Raw genomic sequence first — 15,375 nt, 5'->3', positions numbered from 1 at the left:
GGGTAACTGAGCCGTGGCTGGTGTATTGGTCTTCCTACATCAGCTATTTTCTCTCTCAGCTTAACTCTCCCCTCCGTTATAATATACCTCCCAACTAGTTGTCACAGTCAACTAGATAAAACAAGTTTGATGATATTTATTTCTTGACCTAAAACCTTTCAGTGAATCTCCAATACCATTCATTTATTCATGCGTTCACTGATTCATTCATTCTTCAGTTAACCTTTACTGAGCCCTTCTTTATGACCCCACATCTCTTTATCATAACATACAAGATGCTTCCTGACTGGGTTCTGCTTCCCTTCCTGGCCTCAACCATATGTTTCATGCTTTCCCCATATCCTCCTACCATCTAGAACTCCTAACCCTGAAGGTGAGATGTTGCATTTTGTACCTACAGCCCAGTAGGTAAAGTTTTGCCTGGTAAATGTCACTCTCCTGTCTCCTCTGTGACACTTTCACTATTTTTGTCGACTGTAAATCATTGTATGTCTTAAAGGCCTAACCAGTCTGACATACAGAAAAAGCTCAAAGAACGTTTGCTGAATGAATGAATAAATGAATGAAGAGGAGAAAGAGTCCATGGAGATGGGCAGAATGAAAGGAAGTTGGCACAAGAGGGAGAAGAAAAAATGGGACAAATGAGAGAGCAGTCACTTTGGGAGATGAAAAGGAACGTGTCAGAGAAAACGAGTGAAGGAGTGTGGACAGATCTCAGAAAAAGGAAGAAATCCGTGTGGCCTGAGTGGGTAGAGGCAGCCCTGGTGGGAGATTTGTGCTTTGAGTGACAAGTGTGAAAACAGAAATGGGGGAGCAGGTGATGGGACGTGTGTTGGATGCTGGATTGCACGCCAAGGTTGACCACATTTGGTCCCTCATGCCCACTTCCAGCTCAGCCCTAATGTGACGTTCTCACAGTCGTGCCCCTCTTTGGGCTCCCCTTCTGGTTTCCTAGTCCAAGGGCTGCTCCCCAGTTCCCCTTCCTAGTGTATATACAGAGCTGGTGGTTTGAGGGATCCATGATCTCACCTTGAAAGCATCTCTTAAGCCCATTTTTGTTTGCTACCAGTAGGTATCATGGCTCTCTATTAACTACAGCCGAGTTGTTCTCGCTTCCCCTGGGTCTACATGGTAGAGATACATTAAATGATACTTGTTGTCATGTCCACAAATCATCTCTGTAGCTCATTTTGAAATATGATGGATGAAAAGTTCCTTAAATACTTGGTTGTGTTTATTCCAGTTTTCCGCACAGGAGTCAGAAACCTGGTTGTAGATGATGAAACCACTTCTAGCCTGCGGGTAGAATGGGACATTTCAGACAGCAGTGTGCAGCAGTTCAGGGTGACCTACCTGACTGCTCAAGGGGACCCTGCCGAAGAAGTGGTAGGAACGGTCTGTATAAATACAGCTGACTGGCAACTCCACAAGTTTCCTGACTAACCAGGCTAACGAGACTTTCCCGAGATTAATGCAAGCTTTACTGCTCATTTCTTCATTTCTCTGGAAACTAATGTTTTTGCTTGATCCAAACTTAACAACTGGTTTCCTGATGACTTTCTGTCTCTGAAACGTGCTCCACATACAACCTGCTTTAAATTGATAAAGCATCTCAACCATCTTTACCGCTTTGCTTCTGTTGCCTTGACAACTTGTTAGAGCACAAAAATTGGGTCATAAGTAGTCCATTATACACTTGTCTGTGTGTGTGGGTATATGTGTGTGTGTGCGTGTATACTTTTGATATGTAAATTTTTAATATATAAACTTCTTTTATTTATTTATTTATTTTGGTTGTGTTGCATCTTCGTTGCTGCGCGTGGGCTTTCTCTAGTTGCGGTGAGCAGGGGCTACTCTTCATTGCAGTGCACAGGGCTTCTCATTGCGGTGGCTTCTTTTGTTGTGGAGCACGGGCTCTAGGCATGCGGGCTTAGTAGTTGTGGCTCGTGGGCTCTAGAGCGCAGGCTCAGTAGTTGTGGCATTTGGGCTTAGTTACTCCGTGGCATGTGGGGTCTTCCCGGACCAGGGATCGCACCCGTTTCCCCTGCATTGGCAGGCGGATTCTTAACCACTGCAGCACCAGGGAAGTCCAATATATAAAATTCTATATATATATATATACACATATATAACTTTTTTGCCCTTGGGAATCTGATTAAAAGTTTTTAAATGAAGCGTAACTCAAGGGTCTTCTTTATGCAGTTGAAGTGTTCCTAATGAAATGCCGCCCATTAACAAATAGTTGTATTTTTCACTGACATTGACTCTCTTTGAGCATATTTATAGTCATTTCTAATGTATTCTTAATCATGAGTGTCTCCCTGTGGGATTTAGATTTTTATGTGTTGAGTTTTCTTTAAGTTGTTTCATCTATATTTGTTTTTCTCTATTGAAAACCTGGGTAGACTCTTTTTTATTAAGAAATAAAGTTTTTATTTTTTAAAATTAAAAAAATTTTATACAGTTTTTAAAGGTTAGTTTCCATTTACAGCTATTACAAAATATTGGCTATATTCCCCATTTTGTATAATATATCCTTGAGCCTATCTTACACCCAATAGTTTGTGCCTCTAACTCCCCACCTCCCCACCTCTCCCCACTGGTAACTACCAGTTTGTTCTCTATATCAGTGAGTCTGCTTCTTTTTTGTTTTATTCACTAGTTTGTTGTATTTTTTAGATTCCACATATAAGTAATATCATACAGTATTTGTCTTTCTCTGTCTGACTTATTTCACTTAGCATAATGCCCTCCAAGTCCATCCAAGTTGTCACAAATGGCAAGATTTCATTCTTTTTTTATGGCTGAGTAATATTCCATTGTGTATATGTACCACATTTTATTTATCCATTCATTTGTTGATGGACGCTTAGGTTGTTTCCATATCTTGGCAATTGTAGGTAGTGCTGCTCTCACATTGTGGTGCATGTATCTTTTTGAATTAGTGTTTTTGGAAGACTTGGGTACACTCTTAATCATGGCCTTCCCATGTTTTCTTTATTTACACCATACCATTCCTTTTACTCTAGAACCTGAAAATTGTTTCCTAGGCACACTTCCCATCAGACCCAATAACTCTGGTTTGTATCCAAAAGAAATTTTTCCTTTTAGTTATGAAATATGCTTTATTTAGCTTCATTAGTTGTATTTCTTTCCCTCTGCTGCATTATATTTGTGACACTCTAGGAAAGAAATCTCCAAATACATTATTGCTCAAGAATAGCATTATTATCCTTTCTTCCTTTTCCTTACTTATAAAGCCTTTGGTGGCAAATTATTTGTATCTGTATGATATCAATACATAAACAATGGTTTGAGCTCAAGAGTCTCTCAGGAAAGTACTTAATTTCAAGCTGATGGATGAATCATCGTAGAACACAATGATAACAAAATGGGCAATAACCACGTCCACTGTGAATAACCAGAAGGTCCATGAAATTGGTCTGGGAGTACTTTTGGAAAATTAATGGACACTTGAACAAAATAGGTTGAATTATAAATTTACTTGGATCATAGATTTCAAATAATCCATGATTGGAAAATTCAAAAAAATTAAAATTGTGCTTAGCCGTGGTAACTAAAGATATAATTTGGATGTTTTATTTTCCCTGTTATTGCCCTCATATTTTAACTTAGTCCCTAAAATGAAACCCATAAAAACTTCCCAGAGTGAGAGTTTTGTTTTGGTTTTTGTTTCTACTCTTACCAAGAAACACATTAAGCTTCTTGCTAAATTATTCCCACTAATTTGGAATGAGTCACAGTTTAATCTTGTGCACGCACTTATAAACTATGCAAGGTAAAATAATAATAATATTTACTTTGGATTATCTCTAGATAATTTTCCCTTTGCTAGTTTCTTTCATTTCACACTGTTTATTTTGAAACAAACTTGGACACCTAGATGAAGGAAAAAAGATCAAAAGTCTTCAACACACATGTGCCCCAGTTAAACAAACCCTTAATAAAAATGAAAAATATTGATAACTTTGATGGTGATTATTTACTGTGCAGAAATATTTTTGCTACACAGAGAAAGTACTTTAGAATTCTTTAACTCTCAAACTCCTATAGTGAATTCCAATGAAATTGGACTTGTGCACTCTTAATTTACAGGCATATTTTCAGGGACTCAACTGAGGAGTAATTGAGAATTTATATCTCAGTGTTTTATGAAATGTTACTACTATGTAAATGTAATGTATTATTATTACTGGAGACAGAAAGTGCATGCATCTAGATTTAGATTATAGAACCAACATAGGTCAGGAACATGAAGATCTATATTCACTCCCACACAGCAAATGCATATCTTAAATATTTTCTTTTTTTTTGTTTTTTTATTGAAGTATAATTGATTTACAATGTGTTAATTTCTGCTGTACAGCAAAGTGATTCAGTTATACATATATATATATACTATATATACATTCTTTTTTTAAATATTCTTATCCATTATGGTTTATCATCACAGTGCTATACAGTAGGACCTTGTTGTTTATCTGTTATGTATATAATAACTTCATCTGCTAACCCCAATCCCCCACTTGACTTCTCCCCCAACCCCTTCCCCTTGGCAACCACCAGTCTGTTCTCAATGTCCGTGACTCTGTTTCTGTTTTGTAGACAGGTTCAACCAAATGAATATCTTAAAATAATGATGCAGGCAGGGAAAGACAGATGGCTAAAACATATTACAAAAGTGAGAAAGGAAATGTGTCTGGATAAGAGAAATGCCTCTTACCATCGTTCCAAATTTTCCTTAACTATAAAAGCTGATTAAATTTACCTGAGGAAATGATAAGCTAGAGTATTGAAGTTGGAGAATAGTATAGGTATATTGTAAACCAAAGTCAGGCTTTAATATATATAAAGCAAGGGGAATTAAATTTACTTTTCCAATTGAGGTTAAGTGAAGTATTTCTGTATTTTCTAAGCATAATCAAACCTACCAAATATTCCCAATAAAAAGCTTTTGAACTCTTAGAAAGTAAAACCCCCTGTCAAATATTTCATAAAGATTGACTTTCAACCCTGATCAGAAATATGGAGACGTAGTAATGACGTTGCCCTGAATTTTGTTGTCAGGGGAGGGAGGTCTCACATATCTTTATTTGTGAAAGGCCGATCAGGATTCCAGGCTTTTCTAGAACCTACATGTAAAAATCTAAAACCATGTCCTGAATTCTGAGTTGCAAGAAATGTTCTAGAGTAGGGAAACTCAGAATGTGGCTCAGTCTCTGACAAGATAAGTTCAGGTATTAAGATTAAGCTTAGAAACGTTTACAGCAATCTGACATTGCTGGAACATCCAAGAATATGACCGTATTTTCTGGCGATTTTGTTTTATTGTATTTTATAAAAATATTGGTCGTCAGGGACTGGGATTAAAACATAACAGCACTAACCCTACCTAGTCTTTCACCATAGAAGGCATGAAAATCACTGTGTAGAAACAGAACTTGCTAAGACAGGAACAAACTGAGATGTGGGGAATCCTCTTTCTACTGTGGAAACAGCTTGCTGGATGGGATCCAGGCTGCTCTGAAGAGCTCTGGGCAATAATGGAGCCAGACATGAAGTTGCATTTCTGAAAAAATTAAAAACATGAAGTTCACTGGTTAGATTTGCACGTCATTTACACATGAGCATCTTTTATAGAATTGTTTTCTCAACAAAACCACCATCTGCTATGACCTGTAGCATCTGTTTTTAGTGGACACCCATCTTTTTTTTTTTTTTTTAATTTTATTTGAGTATAGTTGATTTACACTGTTGTGTTAGTTTCAGGTGTACAGCAAAGTGATTCAGTTATACATATATATATATGCATTCTTTTTTAGATTCTTTCCGCATATAGGTTATTATAGAATATTAAGTAGAGTTCCCTGTGCTATACAGTAAGTCCTTGTTGGTTATCTATTTTATATATAGTAGTGTGTGTATGTTAACCTCAAGCTCCTAATTTGTCTCTTCCCCCCTGCCATGTTTCCCCTTTGGTAACCGTAAGTTTGTTTTCGAAATCTGTGAGTCTTTCTATTTTGTAAATAGGTTCATTTATATCATTTTTAAAAGTTAGATTCCACATGTGAGTTATGTCATATAATATTTGTCTTTCTCTGTCTGACTTAACTTCACTTAGTATGATAATCTCTAGGTCCATCCATGTTGCTGCAAATGGCATTATTTCGTTCTTTTTTATGGCTGAGTAATATTCCATTATATATACGTACCACATCCTCTTTATCCATTCTTCTGTCGATGGACATTTAGGTTGCTTCCATGTCCTTGCTATTGTAAATAGTGCTGCAATGAACATTGGAGTGCATGTATCTTTTTGAATTACGGTTTTATCTGGACATGTGCCAAGGAGTGGGATTGCTGGATCATATGGTAGCTTTATTTTTAGTTTTTTAAGAAACCTCCATACTGTTCTCCATAGTGGTTGAACCAATTTACATTCCCAATAACACTTTGGGAGGGTTCCCTTTTCTCCTCACCCTCTCCAGCACTTATTATTTGTAGACTTCTTGATGATGGCCATTCTGACAGGTGTGAGGTGATACCTTATTGTAGTTTTGATTTGCATTTCTCTGATAATTAGTGATGAGCATCTTTTTATGTGCTATTCGGCCATCTGTATGTCTTTTTTCGGAGAAGTGTATATTTAGATCTTCTGAGTGGGCACCTATCTTTACCTTGCTTTGTGCAAACAAGCAGAGGTCAAGTAGAAGGAACTTTGCATGCCCAAGAGGAGGTTTACATTTTATTCTTGGGAATGAGTATCATCAGGATAAAGAGGTTTGCGGAGAGCAGTCAGGTGGAGTAGAGGGCAGTGATTTAAAAAAGGCTCAGGCCAGATATTCAGGATTTCAATATGGCTTTTTTTTTTTTTTTTTTTAACCCAATAGCTATGTGGGTCTCAGTTTCCCCAACTGTAAAATGAGTGTAATCATACTTCTTATCTCAAAAGGTTGTGGTGAAGAGTAACTGAATTACTACATTAGAATACTTAGAGTAGTACTTGGCAGATAATAACAGCTAGCTAAATGAGGGCTATTATTATAAACCACAGCAACTACTACCTGGCAAGCTATAAATGAGCCCTCCAGAATGGTCCCATTGCTTTTCAGTACCCTACAGGCTAAGTTTGATTGGTTCCAAGGCCGTGTGCTTCTCAGTTTGAGGGATGACCTGATTTAAGGAACATCATCGTGGGTGGTTTGCTAGGCAGACAGCTTGGAACAAATGCCCAGGCTCTGGGCTCCAGAGGGTTATATTGAAAAGAAATGCCCTAAAGGAAGCTGCATGGGTAGGCTAAGACAAGACAGGGCAACCACAGTTCTTTCTTTACAAGTTCTTAATGCCAGGGTTATCTAACTCATTTTAGAATAAAACAGAGCTCCTTTTATAAAATCTCCCTCCCAGGACTACATCAGTACCATCCTGTGTATTTCAGTGTCGTTTCACATGAGGAGCAAAATCATATTAATCTAATATAAATCACTTAATTCAGACTTCCTTTTTCATATTAAAAAAAAAAACCCTGCTTTTAGAGCTTAGCAATATCTTAGCAACAGCTGCTTCTGAGTTCAACTCGAGGCTTTCGAGGGCTTATTCCATGATTTATAGGTTCCTTCCCTCATCCAGAAGTAGACAGCATGCCCTTTGCCTGCTGGCATTTTACCCAGCTCTTGAATCCAAAAGCATCTACAGCTGTCCCAGTCTTGTGACTCCCTTAAATGCATTTGGGTCAGTTCTTACAACCTAACATTTTTTCCAGCCATGATTAAGTCTTTTAAATGGCCCAGAGATGTGCCAGCATCTAACTGCTGAAACCTAGGCAGAAAGTTTTGTGGTTTTAATATTGAGAACATGTGGCTTTTCTGGTCCACATATTCTTTTAGAGATGCCAGGATTTGCACTGCTGAGCCACATGGAACATTACACTGATGCTTGAGTGGTGTCTACCCCATTGCTGCATTTTATTTTTTGCAGCCTTTAGAGTCAGAGGAATGGTGATTTCAGATTGAGGAAGACAACTCCTTTCAGAAATAAAAAAGCTGCGACATTTTTTAGTGTCATTGGTAAATATCTTTCAACTCGGAAATCTTGGATTTAATGTGTGGTAATGTTGTTCTTGGCTAGCATCCAACCTTTTCTAAAATACTAGGATTAGATGATCTCTGAAAGGGAAAGAATGGAAGGCTGAATTTTCAAAATGATTTTAAGTAGAATCAAATGTGATATGCAGGCTAGATTATAGAATGAACACTCCTAAGCCATAAACACCTGCTTTCCAAAAGGAAGATTATTCTCTCTTCTGGCTGCTTTACAAATACTGAAAAGATGTTGAGAGAAGACTACCCCTTAGGGTTTAAGAGCTTCAAATTTAAGCCTTCCGTATTAGTGATTAGAAACTAAGGGGTGTTCCGAGGGGAATTTCAGAGAGAAATGCTTTTGCATGGATGCCCTTCTTTCTTATCATCACCCTCCAAGCGCATCTCCTTGCTTCTAATTATTTCAACGTGCCTACAGTCCCACCGCGTTAGTAGAGCAGCAGGAATGAAAGTCTTACTAAGACCACGTCCTTTGCTTTTCTCTTCAGGTTATGGTGCCTGGAAGCCAGAACAATCTCCTTCTGAAGAATCTGCTTTCCGATACTGAATACAAAGTCACAGTGACTCCCATTTACGATGATGGAGAAGGGGTCAGTGTCTCTGCCCCTGGAAAAACCTGTGAGTGAAGCTTTCCCCCTGTGGTCACTAGCTGACTAATTAGGTGAAAATTCTTGTCCTGTGTAATGCAACCCGCCTGGGTAGCCGCAGTGCAGTGGGGTGAAAAGAGCAAAAATGGTTTGGAGAGAGAATTTGAGCAAGTTGTTTCACTGCTCAGGGCTTCCGTTTTCTTGTCTCTAAAACCTAAGACTTAAAAAACAACTACATCTTACTCCTCCAGCATCGAATTCATCCCAAGTCCTGCTGAGTCTCTAAGATACATTCTACGTGCCTGTCCACTTTCTCTTCGTCTAACTGCTCCACCCCAATCCAAGCCACACTCTCCCACTCGAATGAGTCTTCCTGCTTCCATTCTTGGATCCTTTATTCTCCTCACAGCAGCCTGAGAAGCTTTTTAAAATATAAATGATCTCATGTCACACCTCCATTGCAAGCCACCCAACAGCTTCCCATTGTACTCGGGATAAAATCTAATGTCCTGTCATACAGAGTGAAGTAAGTCAGAAAGAGAAAAACAAATACAGTATGCTAACACATATATATGGAATCTAAGGAAAAAAAAAAAGGTCATGAAGAACCTAGTGGCAAGACGGGAATAAAGACACAGACCTACTAGAGAATGGACTTGAGGATATGGGGAGGGGGAAGGGTAAGATGTGACAAAGTGAGAGCGTGGCATGGACATATATACACTACCAAATGTAAAATAGATAGCTAGTGGGAAGCAGCCGCATAGCACAGGGAGGTCAGCTCTGTGCTTTGTGATCACCTAGAGGGGTGGGATAGGGAGGGTGGGAGGGAGGGAGATGCAAGAGGGAAGAGATATGGGAACATATGTATATGTATAACTGATTCACTTTGTTATAAAGCAGAAACTAACACACCACTGTAAAGCAATTATACTCCAATAAAGGTGTTAAAAATATATATATAAATGATCTCATGTCACACTTCCATTTCAAGCCACCCAACAGCTTCCCATTGTATGCGGGATAAAATCTAATGTCCTTCCCACGGCCCTACAAGGGCGTCACCCTCCTAGGTGACCTGGACCCTGCTCTTTGATCCCCTCTGCTGACAGTTCCCTCAGCCATGCCTCCTTTCCTCCTCTTCACTGGACTTTTTAAGCTTGTTTCTGCCTTAGAACCTATGCGCCAGCCATTCCTTCCATAGGAAATATCCTTTCCCAGATGTTTGCTTTTCTGGCTTTTTCTTGTCATTTTGGTCTCAGCTCAATGTCACCTGCTCAGGCTTTTCTGACCACCCATGCAAAGTAGCTCCCACCCTTTCTGATATCATCCTGGGTTGTTTTTGTTTTTGTTTTGTTTTTTGGTTTTGGTCATGTCATGGCCCTATTTGCTCTCTGATATTTTCTTGTTTGCTCATGTATTTGTTCACTGTCTGTCTCCCATCCCTGGAGAGCAGCATCATAAGTGGCCAGGACCTCACCTGTACTGTTATCTCTGCATACCAAGCTCCCACAGTGCTGTGTGGTACAGAGAAGGCAGCACAGAATGTGGGTTGTAGATGTCTTGACCATGATGATCAAGTGAGAAGCATGCATGAAAACACCTGGTCAGAGCACCACAGAGTCTAAGTTGTCTTCATTACTGTTGTGATTGTACTTGCATGAAGATGACCCCAGAACCTGGTGGCTTAAAACAGCAACCATCTTATTGTATTGCTTGATTTTGTGGGTCAGGAAATTAGGCAAGCCTTGCTGGAAAATCCTTCTGTTTCATGTAGTATTGACCACAGTTACCTGGTGGCTGGGTTGGTCTGGAGGGTCCAAACAACTTTACCCACATGCTCGGCATCTTGGTGGAGATGCCCAGAAGCTGGGCCCCTTCATGTCATTTTAGCATGTTTCCATGTGGTCAAAGATAAGGTGACCACATGCACGTGGGTTTATCTCTGGCCTTTCTATCCTGTTCCATTGATCTATATTTCTGTTTTTGTGGCAGTACCGTACTGTCTTGATTACTGTAGCTTTGTAGTATAGTCTGAAGTCAGGGAGCCTGATTCCTCCAGCTCTGTTTTTCTTTCTCAAGATTCCTTTGGCTATTCAAGGTCTTTTGTGTTTCCGTACAAATGCTACCAGAAAACTACTAGAGCTAATCAATGAATTTGGTAAAGTAGCAGGATACAAAATTAATGCACAGAAACCTCTTGCATTCCTATACACTACTGATGAAAAATCTGAAAGAGAAATTAAGGAAGCACTCCCATTTACCACTGCAACAAAAAGAATAAAATACCTAGGAATAAACCTACCTAAGGAGACAAAAGATCTGTATACAGAAAACTATAAGACACTGATGAAAGAAATTAAAGATGATACAAACAGATAGATATACCATGTTCTTGGATTGGAAGAATCAACATTTTGAAAATGACTATACTACCCAAAGCCATCTACCATGTGCTTTTAAATCTAAATTAAAACAAAAAAAGCAGGCAAGAGTGGTTTAAAAGTAGCATAGTAAATTCTGCTCTTCAGAGTTGGTTTTGGATTGTGTTATTTAACACTCTAAAGTTCCATAAAATTACCTTAAATCCACCACTGCTGGGGGGAGGGGAGGAAGGCAGTGGGAAGGTAAAGGGGCTCCATCATGGCTGATGACCTGGACTCGAAGATCTACTTTTAACTTTCACGTGTTGAAAATTAGCATAATTTGTGTATGTGGGTTCTAACAAATACAACAAAGTAGTGAATATAACATAAAAGAAGCAGTCTCACAGGTATAGAGAACAAACTAGTGGTTACCAGTGGTGCAGGGGGGGAAATGTAGGGGTGAGGGGGTGGGAGGTACAAACTATTGGGTGTAAGATAGGCTTAAGGCTGTCTTGTAGAACACGGGGAATACAACCACTATTTTGTAATAACTGTAAATGAAAAGTAACCTTTAAAAATTGTATAAAAATTTAAAAAGTTTAAAATAGCATAATTTGTAAGAGAGTTCCATGATACACTCACACAAATAAAAACTATTTAAAGACTATTACTATAGAAATATGACTTAAACTTCATTACGGAAATACTATCACATTTAACAGTATCTTTACAGTAAAATTATTTCAAAGTGTGTTCTTTGAAATAAGTTTGGATGGTCCACTTTTTTTAAGCAGTGGTCAACACAACTAAATTCTGTCAACAACAAAGTGGTAATGATAATGATAATATCCATCAATATTCACAATATTTTACAAAGTTCCTTCATATAAATGGCTTTAATGTTTTGATAAAAAATTGATGGATGATGATATAAAGTTTAAAAAAATATAGGTAATGTGAAGATGAAAGCAAACAAAATCATCAGAATCTTACCTTTGAGAATTACCATCATTACTATTATCTAATCATCCTTGATACGGCTGTACAAACATCCTTTGACAGTGAAACAGAGCGGTGTGTCGACAGAAATTTTTTAATAAACACTACTGAATTCAGTTTTACTTAAAAGTAACTGAAGAAGAAGGAACCCAAATTTCATTGAATGAACCGCTGATCTTCAGAAAAAAGTGTTTTACCACAAGAACAATTATTTTCTATTATTTAATATTTAACACAACCATGGATTCTCAAAGGCTTCTTACCATGTGTTTTAGTACATTTCCCTTGTAAGTATTTTTAACATTGTGGGAAGATATCTTAGATTTTGTTAACCACAGTGTAGGTTGTAAAGATGGAAACCACACTAAACCCTCTTTTTTCATTTTCCTTCCTGCCCAGTGCCACCCTCTGGTCCCCAGAATTTACAGGTTTCAGAAGAATGGTATAACAGATTGCGCATTACATGGGATCCCCCATCTTCCCCTGTAAAGGGCTATAGGATTGTCTACAAACCTGTCAGTGGTAAGTCATGCTTTTTAAAAAATATTGTCTTTCAAGATAGGTTATTTTTGTTTTTACTTTCTATCTTTGGTTTCATCTTTGGCTTTAAGAAATGGGAAGAGTCTCTTATCTTTTTTGAAAAAAAAAATGCTTTGAACTTATGACCTTACCTAAAAATAACTGATACGTTAACAAGCAGAATATATACTTAGTTTACACCTGACCTAGACACACCCCAGACAAGGAGCTGCCTAAGGAGACCTTGACTTCATAGCAGTAGGAAGCTTCTAAGGCTTGATGAGTATTTGGAATCTGTAATCTCTAATTCCTCTTCTACCTCTTCTTGAATTAGTTGGAAAAAGTCCATTTACCAACTTCTCAGTCTCCTTATTTTGGAAACTACATTAAGGTATAAAATTCATCAGAGCCCTAAGATTGTGGTAGTAAAAGGCTTTTTCATAAACCTCTCAGGCACCTTGATCACCTCTGTCCTTACTTCCCACATCATTATATCCTGAAGACAGGAGAATGACCCAGATGGGGGAGATTGTACCCTTGGTCCATCTGCCCGTGGAGAACATGTGCAACTTCACCTGTTACAGTATCATCTCCTGATACTGAGCACTTTCATGAAGTTTAAACAGGAGACTAAAAATAGATATTATAAGAGTCTTCTCAGTTTTCTGGACCTGGGCCTTCAGTACTCCAAATGTTCAGCAGGAAACGGTTCTCCTATTATTTTTCTTGATTTGGCAGGAAAATTTAAAAATTATCCTCTGGGTCATTAAAAAGCTCTTTCTGCCCTCAAAAGCTCTGTGAGTCTCAATCTGGCATCTGAGATGTAGCTCTTGCCTCTAAAACACTTTCCAGACTTTTCTATTGTGTCCCATTATCTAGGTCCATACAGTTAAAATACTCCACCTCCAATTTCTCCAGACAAACATATCTATGAACCATAAAAATGAAAGAGCAAGAATATACCATGGATGCACTAGCCTGCTCAAGACTGATGCCTTGGGATCCATCACCAACTTTTTTGTTTCTTTTCTTTAGGCCTGAGGCATGTGTTTATTTGCAAAACAGCCCTGCTGAATTTATTCTTTGGACCATTCTATAAATACTTACCAGATTTTCTGAGGGAAAATAGCTTTGTTTTAGGCCAGTGGTTCTTAACTGGTACAGTTTTGCTGCCCAACAGAGATATTTTGGTTGTCTACATTCTGTCACAACTTGGGGGGTAGGGGGTTGCTATTGGCCTCTAGCAGGGACAGTTAAGCATCTTACAAGTCACTGTAGGCAACTTGCTCCCCCATTGCTCCAGAATAAAAAGTTATCTAGCCCAAAATGTCAACAGTGCTGAGGTTGAAAAAATCCAGTTCTAGGTCAAGTGCAAGAACTGTATGATGTCATTTGCACTGAGAGTTGGGGGTGTGGGAAAACCTCTACTGAGATAACACATACATACAGAAAAATATAAATATATTGTTGGAAGGAGGGGGCTCTGGAGTAAAGTGATGAGTATTTAGGGACTTATTAAGTCAAAGTGCTCAAAGAATGAGCACACAGGGGAAGAGGCAGGAGGTAAATACACTTGTATAGGACATAGCATGGAGTGTTTTTAATGATCAGAGATTCTGCTGGGTTGAAACAGAGATGAAAATGTAGAAGCCCAAAGAAGCCAGATAGTCAAGGGCCTTGGAGTAAAATTGTCATCTGTCTGGTCTTAAAAAGCACAAGAGGAGTGGATAAAGCCCATAATGGTAACATATATGCTGGTCCCCCAAGTGGCAAGGTATGGCATAGTGTCCATGATAAAATTTGCTGCTAAGGCCACTTGCATGCTGTCTGGGGACAAAGCTGGGTGTCTGAGGTGGGGTAACTGAAAATGACTTCTGTTTAGCACATGCCCCAAAGCCTACGACAACATAGGAGCTCCACTGTGAAGGCCTCACAGTAGGGTGGGTGGTGGATTGTGGGGTGGACCAGCTTCTTCAAGTACTAGGGGAAGAACTAGTTGCCTAAAAAGAGCCTTAGGCTGGGAGTCAGGTGTGTAAGTCTTGGAGCTAAATGGGGCCAAACCTCAGCTCTGCTGTTTGCCTTTTGGGCAACATGAAACACAGTGGAATAAGTACTGTTACTTCAGGAGTGTGTCCATTTTTCCACATTCTGTTATAACTGAAATGCACTCTTTCTTGTTAGTTGCTGGCCCAACGCTGGAGACGTTCGTAGGGGCCAACATTAACACCATCCTTATCACAAACCTCCTCAGTGGAATGGACTACAACGTGAAAATATTTGCTTCCCAGGCCTCAGGTTTCAGCGACGCTCTAACAGGCGTGGTGAAAACACGTAAGACTGATGTCCTGTCACTTCAGCCCCTCCATGTGGTTTTGCTGCTTTGTTTTCCCTGTAACTCAACCCCTGCTTCAACTTGGCAGTTGGTTTTTCTTTTCCTCAGCCTTGCCCTTTCTGGATGGTGTTTCATGGAAAGAAAGGTGTGCTCCTTACTCAGGGCTATAGTTCAGAGTCCTAGTTGGCAGGCGGAACGTCAGAACCTGGCGTTCCAATATATTTGATGGTGGTGGATGGGATTTCCTTCTGGAAAGTCTTTGTTGGTATTTTTCAAATTAGATGAAATTTTCCAACCAACCTGTATAGCCTGATGTGGCCAAAACCCATCAAAGTTGAGCCAGGGAGAAATTTGCCTTTTCTCAAAGCCTTTGCCCCTCCTCTCTCTCTGTCTCTCTGTCTCTCTCTGTCTCTCTGTCTCTCTCTCACTCTCTCTCTCTCCCACACACACAC

The 15,375-nt window shown here is 39.1% G+C and overlaps 1 protein-coding gene across 6 annotated transcripts in view; it reads left to right on the top strand.

Annotated features, from left to right (window-relative positions):
* COL14A1 (collagen type XIV alpha 1 chain) overlaps window positions 1–15,375 on the top strand; it is a 264,099-nt gene that overhangs the window by 124,561 nt on the left and 124,163 nt on the right. For 5 of the 6 annotated variants that reach the window (XM_059901421.1, XM_059901422.1, XM_059901420.1 and 2 more), the window contains 4 exons: window positions 1,244–1,395; window positions 8,609–8,738; window positions 12,472–12,594; window positions 14,773–14,922. In XM_059901421.1, the coding sequence (XP_059757404.1) occupies window positions 1,244–1,395; window positions 8,609–8,738; window positions 12,472–12,594; window positions 14,773–14,922 (555 nt within the window). The remainder of the gene's footprint in view (window positions 1–1,243; window positions 1,396–8,608; window positions 8,739–12,471; window positions 12,595–14,772; window positions 14,923–15,375) is intronic. The other variant, XM_059901423.1, reaches the window with a different exon arrangement.

Source organism: Balaenoptera ricei, chromosome 17, assembly GCF_028023285.1.
Source record: "Balaenoptera ricei isolate mBalRic1 chromosome 17, mBalRic1.hap2, whole genome shotgun sequence".
Classification (NCBI taxonomy): domain Eukaryota; kingdom Metazoa; phylum Chordata; class Mammalia; order Artiodactyla; family Balaenopteridae; genus Balaenoptera; species Balaenoptera ricei.
Note: the sequence above shows the minus strand (reverse complement) of the source record. Positions and strands in the feature narration are given on the sequence as shown.